We start from the raw sequence: 24,399 nt of genomic DNA on the forward strand, positions 1-24,399 counted from the left end.
CACTACTGGGTATTTACCCCAAAGATACAAAAGTAGGGACCCGAAAGGCTACGTGCACCCCGATGTTTATAGCAGCAATGTCCACAATAGCCAAACTGTGGAAAGAGCCGAGATGTCCATCAACAGATAAATGGATAAAGAAGATGTGGTATATATATACAATGGAATATTATGCAGCCATCAAAAGGAATAAGATCTTGCCATTTGCAACGACGTGGATGGAACTGGAGGGTATTATGCTGAGCGAAATAAGTCAAACAGAGAAAGACATGTATCATATGACCTCACTGATATGAGGAATTCTTAATCTCAGGAAACAAACTGAGGGTTGCTGGAGTGGGGGGTGGGGTGGGAGGGATGGGGTGACTGGGTGATGGACACTGGGGAGGGTATGTGTTCTGGTAAGCGCTGTGAATTGTGCAGGACTGTTGAATCTCAGATCTGTACCTCTGAAACAAATAATGCAATATATGTTAAGAAAGAAAAGAAGAAGAAGAAGAATGTAGCAGGAGGGGAAGAATGAAGGGGGGGAAATCGGAGGGGGAGAAGAACCATGAGAGACAATGGACTCTGAAAAACAAACTGAGGGTTCTAGAGGGGAGGGGGTTGGGAGGATGGGTTAGCCTGGTGATGGGTATTGAGGAGGGCACGTTCTGCATGGAGCACTGGGTGTTATGCACAAACAATGAATCATGGAACACTATATCTAAAACTAATGATGTAATGTATGGGGATTAACATAACAATAAAAAAAAACACATTAGCAAAACATTCAGAATGAAAAAAAAAAAAAAAAAAGCTCCTTTTACTTTAGCATGATGCTTCTTAAAAGAGCATTTGCTTAAAACAATTAATTTCCCCCTGGTTTTGTGTGCAGGGGTGTGTGCATCTGTGTGTGTGTGTGTGTGTGTGTGTGTGTATTTATTCCAAACTGTTATCCCTTAAAACCTTTATTGCACTATTGCACTTAATACTCATTTGGCACTTCCCACTTCAAGTTGTTAAGGTTTTATGTCTGTAGGTCTTTTTTAATTTAATGAGAGTAAGAGCCCTGGAAGCCTAAACTCTAATACCATAAAATAACCAGAAAAGTCTCTTGCAAAAAAGTAGGTTCTCAATTGACTGACTTAACACAGGCTTTTGAATGACATCACCAAAGGTTATTTGGTGTCTGGAGACAGAAAACTTGCTGAATCCATTGAAGTTGAAGAAAGATGCTACTTACTATTTATAGTAGTTAACAAATCTGTCTAAAATGAAGAACAGTCCTTTTAGGAAATGTAAGCACTATATACATAATACATAGAATTGTGTTGGGGTGTTTTCCAAAATGCCAACAGCTCTTTGAAGCCAATATGACTTGGTTGTCCTGACAGATGTTAGAGTGGTTGGCTCAAATTCATAATCATTGTTTTCATTTACATGGAGGTCTGGAAAATGTGGCTCGGGCAACAGACTGCTGGGTATGCAATTTAATGAGACTGTGAGCTCAGAAGTACCGCTCATAGTTCTGAAGGTAGAGTGCGGAAGTCCATTTGTGAATGACTGGTCATTTAGCAAAACTGAAGGAAGCTTATCGAAATAATTGCAGATACAAACACTCTTGTATCTGAAATGATTTGTTTCATATGCAAAGGTTCAGAGTCTTTCTCCTGTTCCTCTGGGGAAGAAATATTCTGAAATTGGTGCTGTCATTCCCTTTATCAGTTGCTAAGTGCAGAGAAGAGAACCTTCTTCTTTTCAGAGGGCATGAACCCCTGACTCAGAGGTTGGCTGGCTCTGCAATCTCATTATTGGTTTTCTTTAAGGGGAAATGAGCCAATTTTACCTCTGATGCACAATGTTGGATTACAATCTCTCGTCTATACATTTTATGCCTTCGTAGTTGAAATTGTAATTCCTTGACTTACTAAAGTGTTATTTATTTTTTAATTATAGGAATTTAGATCTGTGATACGTGTATGTGTCTTTAGGTTTTCCAATAACAATAATCAGTATTCCTTATTCTTCTCTGATGCATACGCTCTCCAATCTTTGCTTTGAGTCACTTTGCTTTAGAACAATTAAGAAGTCAGGTGATGGATAGGGGACTGGAGCTGTCTCTGATATTACTCATCACTGGGGGTTTGGTTTTATAGAAAACGTTGACATTAAGTTGCTTATGCAGTGTCTTTTACCATTTAGCATTTATCGTCTTATATTTTCTTTGCTATATAATCAGCTTAACAAATATTGCAGGATATCTTTACAGTCATCTATTCCTGGCAACTTGCAATGTATAAATGTCCTGTTTTCCAAGAATTTGTTAAATACCAGTAAGAATCTCTAATCCTTTGAGAATTTTAAAAAAGGAAGAGAGGCAGGGTTTGAATTGCAACTACAAGGCAAATCCAAAAAAAAAAAAAAAAAATCCACCCCTTTTTCACATACCCATGAGGTGTTAGTGCATGAGTCAAAGGAAGCTGAATACCGCTTTCCTCAGTCTCTCTGGCACAAAGTGTTAACACACGTGTATTTTTCTCCACAGTAAAACCGACTGTAATTGACGTTGACATCTATGTTAACAGCATTGGTCCTGTGTCATCAATAAACATGGTAAGAAGCTCTTTTCTGATTTGAAGACCTTTATATCAGTTCTTACTTACATTCTTGTCATGAGTTTCTGTTCAAGATTTATCATGCAGGTTTAAATTCACAATGGACTTCTTAAATCTATAGCATTGATTGGTAGTTTAAATATTGAAAATGATTTTAAAAAATCACGGAGTGGAGTTTGTGACCCTAGTAGTGAGACATGGCTCTAGTGTTTAAAAGGCATCTCATCTACACCTTCTCCACACACATATTTAATGCACATAGATTTTCGGATGAGATTATTTGCAATTAGGTAGTCATTGGCTATATCTGATTTCATTAATATTAAGGATAAATATAAATGACAGCTTTTTAACTTTTGGTTCGGTTTTTCAAGATCCCGAAGAGCTGCCTTTAGTGTTTCTTAGGAAAGGATCTGAGATTACCCAGTTTATACTTTGCTCTTCAGTTTGAACTCTGGGGGTAAATAAGCTGCCTTATTTTTATTTATTTATTTATTTTTGGCAAGAGAAAGTATGGCATCAAGTATATGATTTTCCTGAGTAGGGTATTTTCACAGATTTAGAAGCAAAATGAGCTCCAGAAGTAACTGCAATGTGAAAGAAGGCCTTCCCTGTAAAAAGTGCTTAGCTATGAGGAAAGTGTTGGAATGCTGGAATTCATTAGCATAAAAGTGTCCCATGAGGTGCTGCAGGCCGTGATGCGGCTCCCTGAGAGGAGTATGCAGGGTTCCAAGAACACACACTGGCATTTGTGGACCCAGTGATGGCAGGAACTCTTGTATGCTGGGGGGCTTCTTTGTATTTTACTGCTGCACACTGGCTCCTGGATTTGGGGGAGGTGAGGCTGAGGGTGGGGAATTGCCAAAATGCTGACTTAGATGCTGTCTTTTCATTGCAATGTTCTGTGGATAGAAATAATCCCTCCAGAATTAGTAGCAAAATCAGTTCTTTTCATTGCCAGATATTAAAAGTGTTTATCTTTTCTCTGATGATATAAAGTTTTCTATGTAGGGGTAAAATTATATTTATGGGTGACTCACTTAAAAAAAACCATGTTATCCATAAATTGGGGATGGGGCACTGGCAAAGAAGTGAAATGAATAAAAGAGAATTCAGTTCACACAGCCTATGTGCTGCTGATTGTAAAATGTAAATTATAAATGTAATATTCCCTTTCCTTGATATATAATTATTCAGTTGACTGCGTAAAGACTATCATCACTTCTTAGTTCATTTGTTTCTTATTCTGGAGTTTTATTTTCTTACATCAGTTCCACATTATTCATCACCCCTATGTCTAACACTAATTTATATCTAACACTAAAAAAGAAGTGCCTCCATAGAGATATAGTTACAAAATTATTTTAGAAACAGGTGCTTGCATTTATATATCTTAGGGATTTTCATGAACTCCTATAGCTTTGATATCTACTCAGTGCCCAGGATTAAGCTTTGCTATTGGAATTGATAGAAATTTCTGCCTGGAAGTCATAGGCTTCACAGGAGGAGGCTAAGTAAGTGACAGTCACCCACAGAGTGATAAGGACTCTGCTAATGGGCAAGTCCCCTCTTGGGAAAGCTGGTAACATTTGGAGTAGATTTCTCTGATGAGGTCTCAATCTGAAACTTGATTGGTAGGCAGGTGTTTGCCAAGTGGGTCAGCATGGGGAAGTCCTCAGTAGCAGTCAGGAACACAGGTGTGTGACCTGATGGAGGGAATGGGGGCTAGTGTGCTGTTTGAAAAGCCAAGGGAATGGGGTGTGGCTAGACAGCACCTTGGACCTGCCTGGGACTGAGGCCCTGAAGCCTTTATGAAGAGTTGGGCTTTATCCTTAGGCAGACCTTGGCATTTGGGAAGTGTGCAGACCCACTTCCATCTAAGATATGTATGGGTCAAATTTCGTAAAATTGGTCTGAATCTAGCAAAGATCTCTAGTCAGACCCCTTCCTCCATTTTAAAGAGAGAGAGCAAGCAATTACATGGCATAGAACTGACAGTGAAAAAAAAGAAGATAGCAGGAGGGGAAGAATGAAGGGGGGGAATCAGAGGGGGAGATGAACCATGAGAGACGATGGACTCTGAAAAACAAACTGAGGGTTCTAGAGGGGAGGGGGTTGGGAGGATGGGTTAGTCTGGTGATGGGTATTAAAGAAGGCACGTTCTGCATGGAGCACTGGGTGTTATACGCAAACAATGAATCATGGAACACTACATCAAAAACTAATGATGAGATGTATGGTGATTAACATAACATAAAAAAAGGAAAATTATTATTTAAAATAATTTACTCTGATCCCTTCATCAAGAGGGGACGAATGATCTTAAATGGTCTGAGATATTGCAAGACCTGCGAAAAATACATGAGCATCAAGACCATATATGTTCTGTGGCAGACACACCAAAATACTGCTGTTAGATTTTTAATAAGTGAGATTGAGTAGAAAGCTTTTCCAGTTAACCTCCCATTTGAAAAAATAGCTTGAATATCTTGAAAATTCATTTGGTCCAATTTTTCTTTCTTTCTAGGAGTTATCTACTACAGTGAAAGGGGAGGCCAATAAATGTTGGTTGCCTTTTATTGGTGAAAGTGAAGCAAGTGTCTAGACAACAGTGGGCAAGCTGAATGATAGGAAATGCATTGCTCTGGAAATAGTGACATGTTTATAGACCATTCTCAGCAGAGCTAGAGTTGTCTAGACTGTCCCTCTGCTTCCAAGAGGAATATTAATGTACTACTAACATATGTCAGCTAAGCAAAGCATAAAGGGTAGGCAAAGGTTAGATAGATAGATAGATAGATAGATAGATAGATAGATAGATAGGCAAAGGCTTGTTTTATAGATAGATAGATCAATTGATCAATCTAGGTATACACAGATACATTTAGATATTCAATTCCTATGTTCTCTGGGGTGAATTTCTCTATTTCCATCTTTGTTCATTCAGTAAACATTTGACGTACGACTACTGTGTGTCATGCATGGTGCTGGGTGCAGGTTGAGACAAAGATGAGTGGGAGGAGCAAGTCCAGGTTCATAAACAAACCATCATGCTACATAGAGGGCCAGAGCAAAGATAGATTCAATGCCAAGTGTCCCCAAAGGGGAATATCCCATAGCCCTGAGGGATGTTTCAAGAGGCTCATGAATCGAAAGCTTCTGAATTGCTTTTTTTTTAAATTTATATGTTTATTTTTTTAAAAGACTTATTTTTTTTTAGAGCAGTTTTAGGTTCACAGCAAAATTTAGAGGAAGGTACAGAGATTTTTCCATATAACCCCTGCCTTCACACATGTGCAGCCTTGCCCCATATGAACACCACCTCCCCTCAACCAGAGTGGTACATTTGTTATAATCAGTGAACCTATAGTGACTTCTTTATCAGTCAAATATCCTAGTTTACATCAGAGTTCACTCTTGGTGGTGTACATCGGTGGATTTAGACAAATGTGTGAAGATGTATCCACCATTATAGGATCATACAGAATAGTTTTACTACCCTAAAAACCCTGTTTGTCAGTTGCTTCTTGAAGGATGAGTATTTCTAACCTTTGTGCTCCAAACTTGAAAATGTCCAAACTTCGAAATTCTGCTTGGAAGTCAAAAGGATAAAGGGGTTCTTCTCACATTGCTGAAATCATCACATACATCCACTCTAACACCAAACAGTGCAGTTTCAAAAGAATGTAAAGTGCTTCAAAGTGGACCTCATGAAAAGTAAAAGGAATTTAAAAGTAGAGGGTTGATGGTGTAAGTGGTATTGGGAATTGAGTCAGCAATAATAATAAAAAGAAGAATATGAGAGAGATCAAAGCAATCAAATTAAAGAATCTATTATGGGGAAAAAAGTACAATTTAGAGATGTGTGTGGGATTTAACATATAAATTTTTATTGGGGTTTTGACTGTAATGCTAAAACCTGATAAAATTATGGCTTCCTCCCACCAAATACTCATTTAACAACCAAGGAAAGAGAGAAAACAATTATTTCTACTCCTTTTTCCTCTCCTCCCTCCCACTTTTCTGTTTCTTTTATTGATATTATTAATACTGAAGATTTAGTTTCAGATATTCTCTCTGCTAAATAAAAATGAAGTTGCATTTCAGTCTGTTGTTTAATAGACTGATTCTCATTGTCTTGTTTATCCTGGAGTTGTTTATGCTTTTTCTAGTTACTGAGAAGATTAGAAATGGTTCACACATGTTGAGGAGAATCTTTTTTTACCATCTTTAATCACATTCTCTGTCTTTGTCACTACAGGATATCTAAATGTGCACAATTCTTTTTTTATTAAAAATTTTACTTATTTGAGAGAGAGAGAGAGAGAGCACAAGTAGGGGGGTAGTGGCAGAGGGAGAGGGAGAAGCAGACTCCCTGCTGAGCAGGGAGCCCTATGCAGGACTTGATCCCAGGACCCTGGGATCATGACCTGAGCTGAAGGCAGATGCTTAACTGACTGAGTCACCCAGGTGCCCCTAAATGTGCACAATTCTTAATAGAAATTGTGCAGCATTTATTTTAAGACTGGTAATCTGAAGATCAGGAGAGCTTGCACATTTATTTTTGAGAGTGATCACCATAAGCAACATTTTAGGAGAGGAACAAAGAAAACTAATGCTCTGATCCCTACTCTGTGGTATCGACCTCATCTCCTTTGATCTTCACAAGGTCATGATAGAGAAGATACTGCTATTTTCCATATACTGTGTTTGTAATGAGTATGTGAAGCTCTTGAAGATGGAGATCCTGGAGCAATGGTTCCAAGTATGACCAGCTGCACTTCTGTAGTCAGTATCAAAATACAGCTGCAGCACTTACGGAGTTTCAGCTTTAATTTGGAAGTTGAGATGATAAAGGCTCAGAGTGAGTGTAATGTTAGAATTGTTTTCCTTTTTAAAAAAAATTAATAGACTTTATTTTTTTTAGAGCAGCTTTAAAAATATTTTCTCAGCTTTGTTGAGATAGAATTGACATATAACAGTGTATAAGTTTATGGTTTACAGCTTGACAATTGGATATATGTACTCTGCAAAATGATTACCACAATAAGGTTAGTTAATACCTCTATTACCCAACATAGTTACTCCCCCTTTTTTGTGATGAGAACTCTTAAGATCTTAGCAACTTTCAAGTGTATAATACAATATTATTAACTATAATCAGCATGCTGTATGTTAGATTCCCAGAACTTATTCGTCTTGATGCTGCAGGTTTGTACCATTTGAGCAACATCTCCCCGTTTCCCCCACTCCCAGCCCCTTACAGCCATGATTCTACTCTGTTTCTATGATTTCCGTTTCTTTAGATTCCACATATAAGAATATCATACAGTATTTGTCATTCTCTGACTCACATAATGTAGCATAATTTTAAATTTACAAAAATTGGGCAGAAATCACAGAGAGTTCCCATATGTACCTACACACACACACACACACACACACACCTTTTCCTATCATTAACATCTCTCATTAGTATGGTACATTTGTTACAACTGATGAAAGAATATTGATATATTATTATTAGCTGATGTCTGTAGTTTTTATTAAGGTTCACTTTTGGTGTTGTACATTCTATGGGTTTTCACCAATGTATGATGACATGTATCCACCATTGTTGTATCACATAAAAATATTTTCACTGCACTATCAATCCTCTGTGCTCTACCTGCTCATCCCTATGCTCTAACCTCTAGCAACTACCGATCTTTTTACTGTCTCCATCGGTTGCCTTTTCCAGAAAGTCATACAGTTGGAATCCTAGAGAATGTAGCCCTCTCAGCCTGGCTTCTTTGCCTTTATTTTTAAGAGAACTGGTGCTGAGTCATCTGAGGAAATCCAAGACACATAGTGATTGAGTCAATATGATGTGACTATACTAGCTGGTTGTGATGACGTGTTACCTAGAAATGAAGGGGGCCTCTGTACAGGTCCTGAGGACAGGTCACACATCACCAGAATATGCTCCATGGCCTAAAATTATAAAACCTGTGGGAGGACATGCAGCCAGGAGGGGAAGGCGGGGAACGTGGGCTCGTGAAGCTTGTTGTGACGTCTGTGAACCCCATCCCAGCTCCTCTTGCTGTTGGCTGAAGTTTTAAGAGGTGAAGTCAGGTGACCACGTGGAATCATGGAAGCCCAGAAGGGAGGAAGGTAAATTCCATTACAGAAAGATCTGTTATTACTACAGGTTGCCCATTGCTTCATAAAACTTTTCCGAAGGCATCTAAGCTCAGGAAAGTCCAAAGGAAGGGAAGGCTGCAGTGCCCTGGAGGCGCCCTTGGTTTGGTTTTCTTTGCATTTATCGTGCTCACAGTTCATAGCAGTTTTGCATCTGTACTTTGATACCTTTCATCAGTTTTTTAAAAATGTTGGCCATTATTTCTTAAAATCTGGCTTCCGCACCATTCTTTCTCCCTCTTCACTCTCTAATACTCCAATCACATGCATGTTAAATGTTTCCCCCACATTCCACTTGTCCCGTATGCTTGTGGCCTTTTTGACATCACTTTGGTCCACGCTTCAGTCAGTGGAAAAGCTTCCAGCCTACCTTTCAGCAAATTGTCACTCCTCATCTGTGTCCAGTTATCTCTGAAAGCCATTTGTTGAGTTCTTAATTTCAACTCTAAAATTTTAATTTGGTTGTTTCTAAGTGAGTTCTCTGGTGAAATTCTCCATCTTGCAATCTATTTCCTTGAACACATTAATTATTAAATGTGGCTGATAGCTGCAGGATCTGGCTATCTGTGGCACCAGTTTTATTGCCTGTTTTGTTAATTGGCCCCATTTCCTGGTGTGCCTGATAATTTTGATTATGTGCAGAAACTTGTGGAGGCTTCAGGTGATGTTCCCTCTCATGTCTGGACATCACAGCTGGTGTGGTCTGGTCTTCAGTCTTACCAAGGCACAGTTGGGCTCTGTTTCTCTCCTACTCCAGGGCATAGCTCCCCAGGGGTCCCAACTGAGGTCCTGGGATGCTTCCCAGGGCCCCTCCAAAAAGATTCTAAACTCTAGTTTTTATATTTTTGCCACCAGAAAATAGCCGACAATTCTGCTCTTCTTTTTAAGCCGTTTTTATGACTGCTTTTTAACTTTTCTATGAGGTCTAGTCAGTAAATGTATTGAGGGCAAATGAGTATTGTATGGCTCACTTCCCCATCATTTGTTTTCTCTGAAATCTTAGCCTCTCGTATATACCATATATACAAAGGAATATTACTCAGCCATGAGAAAGGATGAATACCCACCATTTGTATCGACGTGGATGGAACTGGAGGGGATTATGCTGAGTGAAGTAAGTCAAGCAGAGAAAGACAATTATCATATGGTTTCACTCGTATGTGGAACCTAAGGAATAGTGTGGAGGACCACAGGGAAAGGGAGGGAAAACTCAATGGGAAGAAATCAGAGAGGGAGACAAATCATGAGAGACTCTGGACTCTGGGAACCAAATTGAGGGATATAGAAGGGAGGGGGGTGGGGAGGATGGGGTCATCAGGTGATGGATATTAAGGAGGGCACATGTAGTGATGAGCACTGGGTGTTATACGGAACTAATGAATCATTAAACACTACATCAAAAAGTAATGATGTATGATATGCTGGCTAATTGAATGTAATAATTAAAAATAAATAGATAGATAGATAGATAAATAAATAAATAAATAAATAAAGACTTTTTCAACCTGAGATCCAGCAAGCCTCATTCTGTAGCAGGTGCTCACTTGACTGTGAGTCCTGAAGCCAACACCCACATCTCTTTTTGATTCCCCTAGTATTCAGTCCAGATGCCCTGATAAGTATGTGTAAAATGAATAAAAGGACAAAAATCATTTTCACCCTCTGTTTCTCCACATACATACCCATTAGTATATCTTTATGTGTGAAAACATACACATCCTTCACACCATACACTTTGCCATGTCATTAGGTTACAATTTTATTAGTTAATAGACTAACTTCTCTTTAGTAATATTAGCACAAGTAGGGGTACTTCCACTTTCCAGTACTTCCACTGTTGCAAGAAATTAATCCTGACAATAAACCTATGGAGGATATTAATATCATCACCCAAGCTATGGCTAATGGAGCTAAAGCTTAGAATCCTCATGTTCCATCTCAAAGGCTATCCATCCGGAAGATGGTAGAACAACCACTCACCCTTTGAAGTAAAAAGGAAATCAGTGTGAGCTATCCTAACAGGCACATCTTAAATGTAAAATCTATGCATTTTACGTTTATACCGTATGTCTTATTTTCTTTGTCCTCTTGTGTCTTGGAATTTTTTACCATTTTATACAAAATGTTATTAGAGATATTACCTGGTAGGATGGGGCATTCATGTGCATTGTGTGAATGGATGTGAACTTTTCAGTGACTTAAGAACAGTGAAATATCTGTAATGATAATAAAGCATCTCTCCTTTGTTAGTGGTGATCTTGCATACAAACTCCTTTAAATGTATGAGTAGCTTCTTATTTTTTTCATCTTGAACTTTTCCATTTCTGTTGCATATTTCACAATTAATATCTGTCATTCTTCACAATATGGGCTCCATGATGAACCTCTGAAAAGAGCATCTTCTTTTTGTTGTATATAGAAACCATTTTCTGAAAGGGTGGGCCATTGAATTGGGACTCACTATTAAAGAATCTGAAGAAGCTCTTGCATCTTACCTTGATTAAGTGCCCACAAGCCTTCACACAGGTCCAGCTTGCCTAGAGGCAGGAAATAGCACTCAGTTTGTTGTGGTCTTATTTTGCACCTGTGGTGGGACTAGAAGGACAGGTGTGTTGTGCTGAGGTGTTGCTACAGGTGGCAGGGTACAATTATTGGCTCCTAAGGGTGGTTGGTCACATGTCTCTTTCAGAGAAGTCCTTCCTGTAGGATTGTGGAGGATGACAGTAGGGGCTAACAAGACTGAGTTAGGGAGATCTCTGAGGATTGCTATGCAAGTCTAGGGTGAGAAATGTGAGTCCTGAACCTGAATAGTGGTGGTAGGATATAGAGGTGAGTGTGCACTTGAGAAATGTAAATTCCCAGACATGATGATTGACCTCATGTAGGTATTAAAGAATGGGAGAAGTCAGGGTGACTCACAGTCTAACAGAGTTCGTTAATCCAATAAATATTACTGAGCACCCACTATGTGCCAGATGCTGAGGCAGGTAATGGGACACAATGTTTGTGTAATAAACTGCAAAAGGCCACAGTGTTTATGCAAGTTCAATTCCTATAGCATGAAACATTGAACAAACACAAGCACTATGGCTTCAATTTGTGGGCAGATCCACAAAGAAGTTAAACACATCAATGTGACCACACACTCAAGGTTTCCTTTTGTGAGAGTGGAGACATCTAGATATGCTTGCTTATTGATGCCAGATCACAGTGGGGGCTTTGTAGAACACAGTAAGGTGTTTGGACCTTATTCTAGGTTCAGGAGGAAACCTATGGAAGTTACTAAACAGGTAAATTATGTAGCTTATCTTTCAGAACTACTAGTGCTGTACCCTGACTACGCAAAGGGTTGAAAGGCCAGCTTTACCCTTGTCACCCAGTTCCCTGGAGGCAGCATATAGCATCTACAGATCTTGTTAATGAGGCCTGTGATGGCCTAATTGTATCTCCCCCATCAGGTCCCCCCTACTCAAATTCATTTATTGAAGTCTTTCCCCCAAGTACATTAGAATGTGACCTTATTTGGAAATAGAGTGGTTGTAAGTGTAACTAGTTACTGGAGTAGGGTGGGCCCTAATCCAACAAGACTAGCATTCTTATAAAAAGAAAATTTGGACACAGGCATGCGCATAAGGAGAACACCATGTGAAGATGAGGGTAGTGATCTACAAGCCAAGGAATGCCAAAGATGGCCAGCAAGCCCCCAGCAGCTAGAAGAAAGGCCAGGACTAAGGTCTCCTTCACAGGTCTCTGAGGGAATCGACCCCGATGCCACTTTGATCTTGGGCTTCCACCATCCAGAACTGTGAGACGCCTCATTCTGTTGTTTGAGCCACCCAGGTTGTGGTACTTCATTGTGGCAGCCCTAGCAGGGTAAGACAGGGCCCATCCCATATTTTTCAGGTTCTGGTCATTTATAAGAGGTTGTCACTTTCCATGTGACACTGACTTGCTGCTTCAAGGAGGCTGTAGTTCCCCCACTACCTTACCCCTTTCTCAGGACTCAGCATCACAAGCAGGGATGACTGACAGGTCAGTGGAAGCAGGCATAGCTTCCCTCTTTGTATAGCTACTCCCCTAGCCAGGTTGTGTTTCATATTATATTACTGGTCTAGGACAGTCCTAGGAAGTAGGAATTATCGTTCCACTTAATAATGAAGAGTATAAGACCCACCCACAGAGAGTAAGTAGAAGGAGGACTTGAAGCCAAGGCTGGTTCTAGAGGTGTGAATGGTGCTTCCTGAATCTCCCATTCTGAGAAACGAAGCTGTTCACTGGCTCTGCAAGAGCCATAGCTGGGACCTGTGACCATTTTTCAGCTCACCAGCAATGAGACTTCCTAGGTAGGCAAGGAGGGTGTCAGTGTGGGTCACTGGACATGACCCATGGCCGTGAGGGATTATACAGAAGGGAGAATCGCAGTCCACCCCCCCACCCTGCCTCGCCAGGATGGCACCCACTGGTGTCAGCCCCTCATGGCCAGTGTGCCCCATTTCACACTTTGAGTGAGATCTGCAGGGGTTGTGAATCCCAAGGTCAACATGAACATCATATATTATGGCACCCGTATCATTGCTGTGGCCAGGACACCTCCACATAAGTGATAACCACTTAGTTTTACATCGCTCTTTCCCATGAGACTCAGAAGTCCGCCAGGGCGTGGACTTGTGTGTCTGTCATCCCCTGACTAGCACAGATGCAGGACTCAGAGCAGACTTGCATTCGGTGGGTGGAGTGGTGTGGATGAATGATAGAAGCACTCTGAGAACAGAATGGTGGGGGTAATATTTAGGGATGTGCATTCTGGAGGGCAAGGAGAAAGGCCAGGACTAAGGTCTCCTTCACAGGTCTCTGTGAAGGATATCACAGTCTCACAGTTCTGGATGGTGGAAGCCCAAGATCAAGGTGGCATCGGGGTCGATTCCTTCAGAGACCTGTGAAGGAGACCTTAGTCCTGGCCTTTCTCCTAGGTTTAGCATCTTGTTCACTAACAAACCCTAGCATCTGCATGATGCCAGGCACAGAACACTAAATACTGGTGTTGACTGGAAGTCACACCTTTATCCTTTGAATCTAGGTTTCAGAGGCCCCAAGTTGTAGGCTGCTTGCTCATCCTTGTGCCTCTTACAGTACCTGCCATGGTGCTGGTCAGGTATGGGTCTATATTAGGTGGGTATGTGTGTGCCTAGCCTCACTGAACCAGTTGGAAGGGGAGAATCAGCAACACCCGCGTTGGGAAAATGGGAAGAAATGTGTTCGCGTGGCTCTCTCCAGGTACTACTCAGTCAGTTTAAACTACTAGAATGATTTGGATTCTTGGAAAAAATGCTGCAATTCAAAACCGTGTCAGTTAAATACCATTTTCCTGAAAGTCACAATGCTATGACTAGGGGTTATTTCCCCACTAAATTATCTGATGTTCTGATAATTTTTGTTTCATAGAAATAACCACAAACATCATTTCAAATCAGCTACAATGGAAGTAACTTACATTGTGCAGTCAGGAATTTCCTGAAGTTTACAGAAACCACCTGGAATATTATGAATAACATAGCACTGTGCTCAGGGCTTCACTCAGTCGTGACATTCTAGACCCAGGCCTTACCACTCCCCAGGCCCAGACATTTCCTGTGTGGTGAGGCTAGCAGAATGGCCTGGACAGTAGAAGCTTCATGAAACCTGTTGATAACTTTCCCACTTTGGAGTGACCACCATGCTCTCCCCAGTATCAGGGTGTGAGGGATGTGAGCAGTGCAGTGTGGACAGTCAGGAGTGCTTGGAGCTTGGCCCTCTCAAGGGCAGATCACTGATGCAAAGGGAGCAGGAAATGTCCAGAGAAAGAGGAAAATGTGTGCATATGTTCTCTTCCTCATTTGTGAAGAGTAAGGAGATGACCAAGAGAGGCTGACCTTTGGAGAAGATGCCATGCTTTCTCCCTGTGCTTCCAGGACTGTACGTGACAACAGAGAACACCTTGTTTGCTTGGGGGCTGTCAGCCTTTCATACACCCCGACACAGATCCAGGCTCCAGCAGCTGTTGTCTGGCCTCTCTTCTCCCAGCCCATTGTCCTGTCCAGGCTAGCCATGGCAGGAGCTCTTCATGGGCTCCCTCAGCCACCTCCTGTCCTTTTCCCTCCCCCATTCACGGCGCTCCTTCTGCTCCCTGGAACTTTGCTCCAGGAACTATTTTCTTTGTTTGTATCTTTGATCTCTTCTGCTCTCTCTTCAGGCTCCCACCTGTTTTCTCTGGGCTACTTCAGTTTCCTGACTGGCTTTCCTGTGTACAGTATTCTTTCTCTCCCATATCACCTTCACACAGGTGCTCCAGCTGTCTTCCTGGAGGTGGGACTCAGTTCACTGCTCCTCTGATGGAACACCTTGTGTGGGTCCCAGGTGTCCGTGGAATAAAGGCTCCCCAGCCAGCACTGTGGGTCTTGTACAGTTTCCCTCTAGCCTCTTTCAGCCTCACTACGCACTGCAGTCCCAGAAACATGATGCTTTAGGCATGCTGAACTAACAGCGTTACCCCCAATTTCCCTTTCCTAGCTCAGGCCTCTGCTCATCCTGTTCATCTCCTGGAATGACTGTCCAGTTTTTCTTTCCGTAAAGATCACATTCACTCATCAAGGCTCCCACACTCTGAAGACACCTCACCACTGCCATTCAGTGGATTCCTTTTTTGCTTCTACTATTGCAGTAAAAAAAAAAAAAAAAAAAAAGCAAACACAAAAATCCTCAATTGTGGTGCTCAGCACATGCTTCTTCATATTCCTACTAGGGGAATATATGTCTGACCCCTAACATTTTTAACTGCTCCAGGAGTTCAGTTCTTGGGAACTGGTTTTATTTTGTTTTGTTTTGTTTTTGTCTCTTGCTGTCATTTTCCAGGGTTCTGTGCACATAGAAGAGGATTAATAAATGTGTACAGGTTTGTGAAATTCAGTTGTAAGAAAGTAATCAAGTGGAAAGAATGTACTAAATAGTAAGAATTAATTCAACTTTGAAATTAAAGAGAAGTTATTTTTAAATATGGATGTCTTACTCTAGACTAGTCCTGAGAAACTCCCATTGTGGAGTTCCCTTACACTTACATAGCCACTTACCTAAGAGAATCTGCTTCCAGTTGTATCTTTCTAGGAAGTTCTTCCTTATTTAGACACTTCCATCCCCCTTTCTGCTTCTGCCATCCTCACATTGTTCACCTTGGTTCTCATGTCCTTGCTGACTTGGCCAAGTCTTTCCTTTGGTCGTACAGCTGCCCCACTGTGCATGTCCCCGCGCTTGGTGTTGCCCCGCAGCTTACAGCAGCAGAGCAGAGCTGGGCCAGTTAGGACGAGGTGCATGTCCCAGGCAGGTTGGGAGTCCAGCTTATCCACCACCATTTGCTGAGTTCACTGCTCTTAGGCTGCCAGGCAGGCACCTAGGGCTAGGAGGATCCTGAGACACACTCCAGTCTGCATAAACGACATTGCCCACTCTTTCTTCATCCACCCAAGAACGCCTGAAATCTTGCAAGAGGACAGAACTGGAATGAAGCAAACGGCTGGGCCTTGGAGGCAAGCAGGTTGTACCTTTACTCCCAGAGGACAGAGCCGGCTGCTCCCAGGTCACTGAAGGGCCCAGTGGAAACCAAGGTGCTGGGGGCAATGTTGGGGAGAAGAAACATGTATGAAGTGCCCTTTTTGATCTCTTCTATAGTAAATGTCATACAGTTTCATGAGCCTATGACACAAAGGGGAAATTCTATAATACTGAAAAAAACTCTTAAAATTTCCTGCCAACAATTGATTGTGTCAATGATTTGCACTCACTCACCTTTTGTTTCTAGACTCTAATCTTCTCTTTCATAATATTGAAGTCTAAAGATAGACTCATCCTTGGAGCTATGCAAGGAAATGAAAATGAATTATCAAAGAAAGCAGTAAAATACTGTTTTCCTTTCTTTTCTTTTGGCTTCAAAGTTACAAGTTAGAGATTTCAAGAAAGACATTTGAATGAGGAAAGCAATTAAGGTTTAAGCTTTTAAAAGGAATTTACATGAGATTAAAAAAAAAAAGTGATCCTGTGAATTCAGTTTCCCTTTCTTCCTCCTTCTGGAATTGTCCAGTCTTCTCTGAATAACTCTGTTTTGATGAAATTGACCAGCAAGACCCCTTCTCTACGAGGAGTGGACCTTTCTGTCATGTGCGCTGTTGGGTGAAAACTCTTCCAGCATCCAGTATTTAAGGAGCATCTGTAGACTATATTTGCTAAAAATCTCTCTGTCTAGCAGTGCTGGGCAGACTAAAAGCCACAGAAGAGAGAGACATTAGATGCTCTATGCACTGTACACAGTGTTCCTTATTTGGAAAATTATATGATTTGAACATCTTGTGAGGTTTTTTTAGCCTAAGCTGTAGACATGATTTCTGACTTCTTCTTAGATCTTGTATGGCTATCTGGTATACTCCTCACTCAGCAAATTCTTAACTGAACACCCTTACTTGCCAATCCAAACTTCTGCTTCTTGGTTTCCATACTGTTAGCGACATACTCATTTGCAAAACCAGCCAGTCAAAACGAATGGACCAAGTCAGAATCATCTTTGACCTTGTGTCTTTTACTTTTTCAAATACGTCTTGTCACCAGGTATGCTGCACAGGTGATGCTACCAGCATGAAGTCAGAACTCTAAACTTCTCTCTGCAGCCATAGGAAGACACAGTGAGAGGAAGAGTGCTGTCAGTCCAAGGACTTAGGTCACTGCAGTCCCTGATAGAGCTCTCGTGGTCCATAAAGTGGTATAAGAAGTCCTCAAATAGGTCTTCATATCCATGAAGGAAGGGTGATATCCTCCAAAAACAGCCCTGTTCTACATGCAAGGCAGGTCTCCTGTTTTGGGTCTTATTTTGTGGTGTGTGATTTCTTTAGAGGAAACTGAGGCAGAGAGCCAAAAGTGACCTCAGTGAATGAGGTTCTTGGATACCAGACCTGTGTGTGGGGATGCAGCACGCTGGTGGCCTAGCTTGATGCACAGGACTGCCCTGGTGGATCCCCTCTGCATCCCCACTCTCGCTTTTGATAGGAGACCTCATTATTTGTTGATTTTTCACCTGAACTAGAGAATTTCAACAGAGTAGCTATACAGCCTCCCCAGCCACACACACTATTTTCTAAATTCTTACACAGAATCAAAATATATAAAATGAGTGGATGTTGGAGCTTCTCTGAGGCGAGTAGGAGGAGGGAGCCTGGAGCCATGCCACTTGGACCCTTCCACCACCGCAGGGAGCCACCTGCCTTCTGGGGCCTATAGAACCTATCTGAAAATCCCTCACCTAGAATGCTGCAGCTCCCTCCTGCTGCTTCGGACTCTGGCTGCTTCCTTTTCTCTCCTTCCTGGACATGGCTGCCATGTCCTATGCATCCTCCAGAATGTGCAAAGTAAGCTGGCCAGCCCTCTGCTGAAAAGATTTTGAGGAAGCCTTATTGCTCTTTCATGTGGTTGTGTGATTACAGCTGGCTCCCCTTCCCTGGGTACCATCCCTGGCTCCCTGCCTTCCCTTCCACCTGCTGGCACATCACCAAGTGTTGCTGGGGTGATACTGCAGGAGGCTCCCCAGCCTGGGGGCTCCCGACCACTCCTCATGACTGCTTGTTCACATTCTTTCAATGTGAATGATGCTTCCAGGCTCAGCTCCAAACTCCTTGCCATGGACGTCAGGCTCTCCACAAGATTCGTGGGACTTTGTCCCTTGGCTGGTGCCATTGCTTCCACCAAGAATGCTCTCAGCCTTTCTCTTTGCCTGTATAACTCTTACTGTTCTTCTCCTCCCAGGCAGTCTTCTGCCATATTCCAGGCTGGGCAGGAGACTCTTTCCGGAGCGATCACAAAGCCTGGTACAGACGTGTGTTAGACACTTAGCAGATACCACTGTTGCCTTTCTCTCTGTAGGTTTGTGTGCTGTACTTAGTGACAAGCCTTTAAGGGTGGGGTCTTACATTTGCAGGGCTCAATGGCTGGCCCTTAGCAGATGCTCAGTAACTATCTTTTGCTCTACCTGAAACTGATTATCTTGTATATGCTTCTTCCACTGTCTGAAAGCTCCTCCTTGCCCAGACAAATGATTTCCATCTTTTCAGCTCAACTCCAACATCTATCACTTCTGTAGTAATGCTTTCTTCAGCAAAGCCCAGGAGGAATTGTTGATTGAATTGAATTTGGTGGGCTGCTTCATTTTTCTACAACTCAGAAAAACACATTTTTTTCCCTGTTGCTTGGATGTAAATATGCATTTGTCCATCAGTATGTATTTCTCCATCAGGTCAGGAGTATACAGTTAATTATGGGTAGCTACCTATTGCTGCATAACCTATTATCCTAACAGTGACTTAAAATGGCATATTTCTTGTCTCACAGTTTATATGGTCAGAAATCTAGGCACAGTTGGCTGGCATCTCTGCTCCAAGATCTCTCACAGGCTGCAAATAAGGCCAGACCTACAGACATGTCAAGGTTTGACTGGAGTTGGAGGAAGGATCCATTTCTGGTCTCACTCATGTGGCTGTTTGCAGGACTTGGTTCTTCAAGGGTTGTTGGACTCAGGGTCTCAGTTCCTTGCTGGCCTTTGCTGGAGCCTCTCTCAGTTCTTGCCACATCAGCCTCTCCGCAGGGCAGCTGGTTTTATTAGAGTGAGGCCAGAGAGAGTGAGGAAGGAAGGAAGGAAGGAAGGAAGGAAGGAAGGAAGGAAGGAAGGAAGGAAGGAAGGATTGGGGAGAGAGAGAGGAGGTGTGTAAGAGGCAAGTTTGTATCATCTAATTTGGAGGTGGTACCCTATCACTTCTGCCATATCCTGTTCATTAGGAGCATACCATTAGGTCCAACCCACAGAATAGGTGGGGATATCCTCAAGGGCTAGAATGCCAGGAGGAGGAGATATTTAGGAGCCATTTTAGAAGCTGATGACCACACACCTGCTTTGTGACAGTCACTCTGCTGGTTTTCTCCAGCCATGAAACTTCCTCTGCTGTGCTTTGAGCCGCTGTGCACTTGGAACTGCAAACCAAAACTAGGCATAGCCTCTGAAATCAAGGTTATAAAACCTAGAAGGTAAAGTAGTCATGAATTCACATAACCACTGAAACAGATTATTATACAAGTTGAGGTGAGTTATTTGGAGAAATGGAGTGAGCAACTTTGAAGCGACGTTATGATGGAGCTTGACCTAGATCAGAGATCATCAGAGGATTCCTCAAGGAACTCATGAGCTCTGAAGAGATGAGTTGAAGCTAACCAGGGGAGCAGGTGGTGGGAGGCCTGGGGTGGGCACTGGGGCATCCTGAATAGGAAGGAACAGTAGGCGCAAAGCGCTCGCGTTGTGTGCTGCATGGCACATCCCAGACACTCAAAGAAGGGCAAAACATCTCACCGGCTCTGACCAGGAGAACAGACTTGAGAAAGTTGCTACCTTATGCTCCATCCTTATTGGTTTGCACTCAGCCCAATACTTCATCCATTTCCTCTTTCTGGAGTGCACCTAGCGTCTACCACGAGATAGACTATTTGGAATGAATGAAGTGATATATGCTTTGGCGACAATCAATTTAAACAGCTTCTGGCTAGAGCACAAAACCATAAATCTGCTGAAATTGCTGGGTATCAAGGGACGTCAGCCATCACACTACTTTGCTTTATCAAAAGTAGATGTGCGTTCAGTGAAAGAGGGAATGGAACTGAGTTCCCAATACCCACCAAACAATTTACCCAAATTATCTCATTTAGTCCTCACAGAGCCCCATGAAGTCAGTATGACCAGCATCTTTTCAGAGACGGAACCAAGTGCAGTTAGACCCTGGCCCGAGACCCATGCCCACGTCTGTCCACCCCAGGGGCAGTGTGCCCTCTGCAGGGTGGCTTTCCCTCACTTTGCAGCTATCCCTATCCCTACCAACAGGCCAATTAATCCTAAGTATACAGAGAAACCCTGCCTAACTTTGGAGCACAGTTTCAATCTCTTCGTCTGCAAATGGTGATGTTAATTATGTTTGCTGTGTCAGCAGCGCAGGGGGGTGGATGTTAGCTTGACTTGAGAACTGTGGAAAGTTCAGAGCTTAGAATGATGACAGGGAGCAGGCAGGCATGCCCTGAGTCCTTATATTCTTCTTAAATTATTTCTTCTTCTTCAGTGTCTCTCTGGCCTATTCCTGTTTTCTCCACCAGTGTGAAAACAGCCACGAAACTTCCTCCGCTGTGCTTCGAGCCACTGTGCTCTTGGAACTGCAAACCAAAGACTGACAAGGAGACGGGGTGTGTATAAAGATGGGGAAGACCTACCACACATCTTTATACACATGCTGTTTCCTCATCAGTCTTTGGTTTGCAGTTCTGTGTTACAGGAGAAGGTTTATCCTCCATACTTCTTTTGCTCTTTAATACATTGATAGGAAATTCTCTGAACTCCAGTTTCAAAGTCACCTCATGTTCATGTTTCATTGCTCTCCAATATGGGAGGCATGTTTTTTAAAGGAGGTCAGAAAGTAGGCACGTGCTTTTATAATGTTATTCCAGTCTTGGAGTAGAAGAAAACATTCATTATACTTTTGTCTTCCAGCCTTCTTTTGGAGGTAAAATATCATCAGGCACATCTGCAGCTCATAAATGCTTAGAATAATATGATGTCTTCAGGACGAATTATACCTAAACTCAACTGTTAATCATGGCTATGCCTCTGTGTCTTTCTTGTTTTATATATTTTATTATTTATTTAGAATCTTTCTTCAGTGACTTCTCTTTAATACTCTAAGATGGCTAAGGACAGCATAAGATAATGTCTTCAGTGGGACCATATGGTATCAGTTGCTTACTCAGCTAGTTGCATAATTGTTCATGCTCGCTTGCTTTCCAGAGATAAACCACCACACATTCATTTAAAATCCAGCATATTGGGCATCGTTAGGCTGTGTTCTAAAGGAACATTCTGGTCAAGTGTCTGTATACTCACTGAGACTTTCCAGTCTTGTGCTTCTTATATCACCAGCATTATTGAGGAATAAGAAGTCCAGGGGTGCACACTTATGTAAAGGATACAAGGCACCCTCACAGGCCATCATAATTATCTGCAGACTCAGTGAAGAAGAATGAGGCCCAGTGCCTTCATTACTATAGTTCTCAGTACTGGCTGTCAGACTGAGTGCAGACTTCCTCCAACAGCTTGTGTGCCCCACAAAGGGGCTTAGAGGGAGCCCCAAGGTCATATCATAATTAATTATACAACTCAGATACATGTTCATGATTCTTGGTTCTCATATGTTTGTTGCATGAGAAAACACTCAGCTAAAGGACAAAGGTGGCTCCATTTGTACTGACATTCTTTGTATTGAATACGGAAAAGGGAATTTTCAATACTTGAAACATATTTGGCGATACAGAGTTTTAAGTTTTTCAAATTTATACTTCATAAGCATCTTTAAAAACCATTTTCAGCTACAGAGGGTCATGGCCAGGCTCTGTCTTAAAAGAAACGAGCTGGAAATACTACTGGATTTGCTATTGGGCTGCTACCGACTTTGCTGATCTGGAAGACGCAGTGTGAATCTATTTGTGGGCCAGAAGTGGAGTCAAGATGGATTGCCTCAGCCCAGGAGACAAAACTTAATTGTATAGTTTATCTTTATTTAGGTCTATTAGATTTTAATCAGAGGCCATTTTGCTAAATGTTCTGAACCTGAATAAGAATTTAATTTGCGAAACAACTGAATTACAGAAAATTAGAGACTCAGGTGAGTGGGGGTCCAAGCAAATGAATTGAGGACTGCTCATTTATATTTAGTAAAGTGATGACACAAAACAGGGTTATTACTTTGTGTGAGAGGGGTGAGGCGACACCCTAGCAAGGGCAGAGTGAGGCTCCATCTTGGGGGGGAGGGTCTGCTGCAGCCTGGGAGGAGGCTCCAGCAGAGGACCTGCAGATGACCACCCAAGCGCCACATCCCTGCTGCCCCTGGAGGTAGAACTTATGCCTCTCAGGTGCGCATTACTCTGCTGAGGGCCTGGATACCCAGCCTCTGTCCCCTTCCTGAGGGTGGTCACTGACATGGTTTCAGAGCCAGCCCACCCTCTGATCCAGAGCCTTCAGCATTGGACTAGGTGGACATCAGAATCTCTGGGGAAACCTCATAAACTCCAAGTGCCAGGCCCATTGCAGACCTCATGAGCAGATGCCTAAACAGGAATTTGTTTAGAAAGGCCCCAGGGAGGTAGTCTGGCCCCAGCAGTGGAGTCTTCTGGGAATGTGCCCTGGAGAGCAGAGGAACCTGCAGGCTCAGGAGAGTCCAAGTGAGTGCGGCCCCTCCGTGAGGACCGCAGGCAGGGCTGCCAGAGTCTCACTGTTTGTGTTCCTCCACCCAGTCCCATGGTAGGAAACATGAGGATTTTAGCTATTTGAGAAAAAGATGGGGGTTTCAGTCTCCTGAGATGGCCATTCATGCTAATATAAAATCATGAAATCATAACGTTGATTGGCTCCCTGAGAGCTGGCATTGTAATTCTCTTTAAAAAGAAAGACGTCTTCCTTTTAAATGACCATCTGTCACCTTGAATTTATATCTTACCCCGAGATGTGGGGTGTTCATTACTGTGAGCGCAATGTGACTTATGTGCCGTCCAGGTAGTTGCACCACTGGCCTCAGACTCCTCCAGCAAGGCGAAGCTCAGGGCTGGGATTAGCTCAGAGCCCCGGGCTCCTCCAGGATCTCCCCTGACCCTCTGCTGTGCCTAAACCTGGCACATCCGACCTTGGGACTTGCTCCTTCTAACTCTCTGCCCCATACCCGCACAAGGTTTGTATCTCACCCCCTGAAGATCTTGATGAAGTGGTCCATTTCCCCCATCTGTCTCCTTCTCTGTTTCGCTTCATGGCTCTTGGGGTTCTTCTGGTATAGTCAGTCCCTGACTTTCCTCCATGATCCTCAGGGCCCCTGCACCCACTGTTCACCATAACCTGGGCTCTGTACGCCTTTGTGGGGCCCACAACCTGTTGGAGGAAGTCTGCACTCAGACACTAGAGAAAACGCAGAAGTCAGAGACTGATGAGAAATGCTGAGCTGCCTTCACAGGGCAGCTGCAGGGGTGAGCGCCCTATGCAGGCACACGGTGCCCTGCGTGAGTTTAATGTTCTTGTGTCACTATCTTCACATTTTTATAATTTTGGCCAAGGGGCCCTGCGTTTTATTTTGCACTGGTCCCCACAAATTATGGAGGCAGCCCATCTTCCAGTGAATCTCTACCTTCAAGTAGTAGGTTTGTTTCACCTGACATGGTTACACAGCCCATAATCCCACAAATTAGAGCATCACCTGTGCAAGCTACAATTTCAAAATCAATCATACAATTCCAAATCTTCTAGAAAGACCTGCTAGCCATTGGCTATTCACACTGTGTATTAGTGTCTTCCAATTTTCAATCTTACAGTTTCTAATTTGCAGCTCATTTCCTTCCTAGGAGCCTTACAAATCACTCACCTGAGTTGCGGAATGACTATAATAGTTTAGAGCCACACATGTGGTTGGTTGGGATACCCACACAGTGCACTACAGAGATGTGGAGGAGAGCAGTTGTCAGTCATGTAGTAAGACAAATCAGGGCT

The 24,399-nt window shown here is 42.6% G+C and overlaps 1 protein-coding gene across 5 annotated transcripts in view; it reads left to right on the forward strand.

Annotated features, from left to right (window-relative positions):
- Positions 1-24,399, forward strand: part of GABRG3 (gamma-aminobutyric acid type A receptor subunit gamma3) — a 746,198-nt gene that overhangs the window by 54,076 nt on the left and 667,723 nt on the right. For all 5 annotated transcript variants that reach the window (XM_032395414.1, XM_032395412.1, XM_032395415.1 and 2 more), the window contains exon 3: positions 2,528-2,595. In XM_032395414.1, coding sequence (XP_032251305.1) covers positions 2,528-2,595 — 68 coding nt within the window. The remainder of the gene's footprint in view (positions 1-2,527; positions 2,596-24,399) is intronic.

The sequence above is a fragment of the Phoca vitulina genome, unplaced genomic scaffold (genome assembly GCF_004348235.1).
Source record: "Phoca vitulina isolate PV1807 unplaced genomic scaffold, GSC_HSeal_1.0 scaffold84, whole genome shotgun sequence".
NCBI classification, from domain to species: Eukaryota; Metazoa; Chordata; class Mammalia; order Carnivora; family Phocidae; genus Phoca; species Phoca vitulina.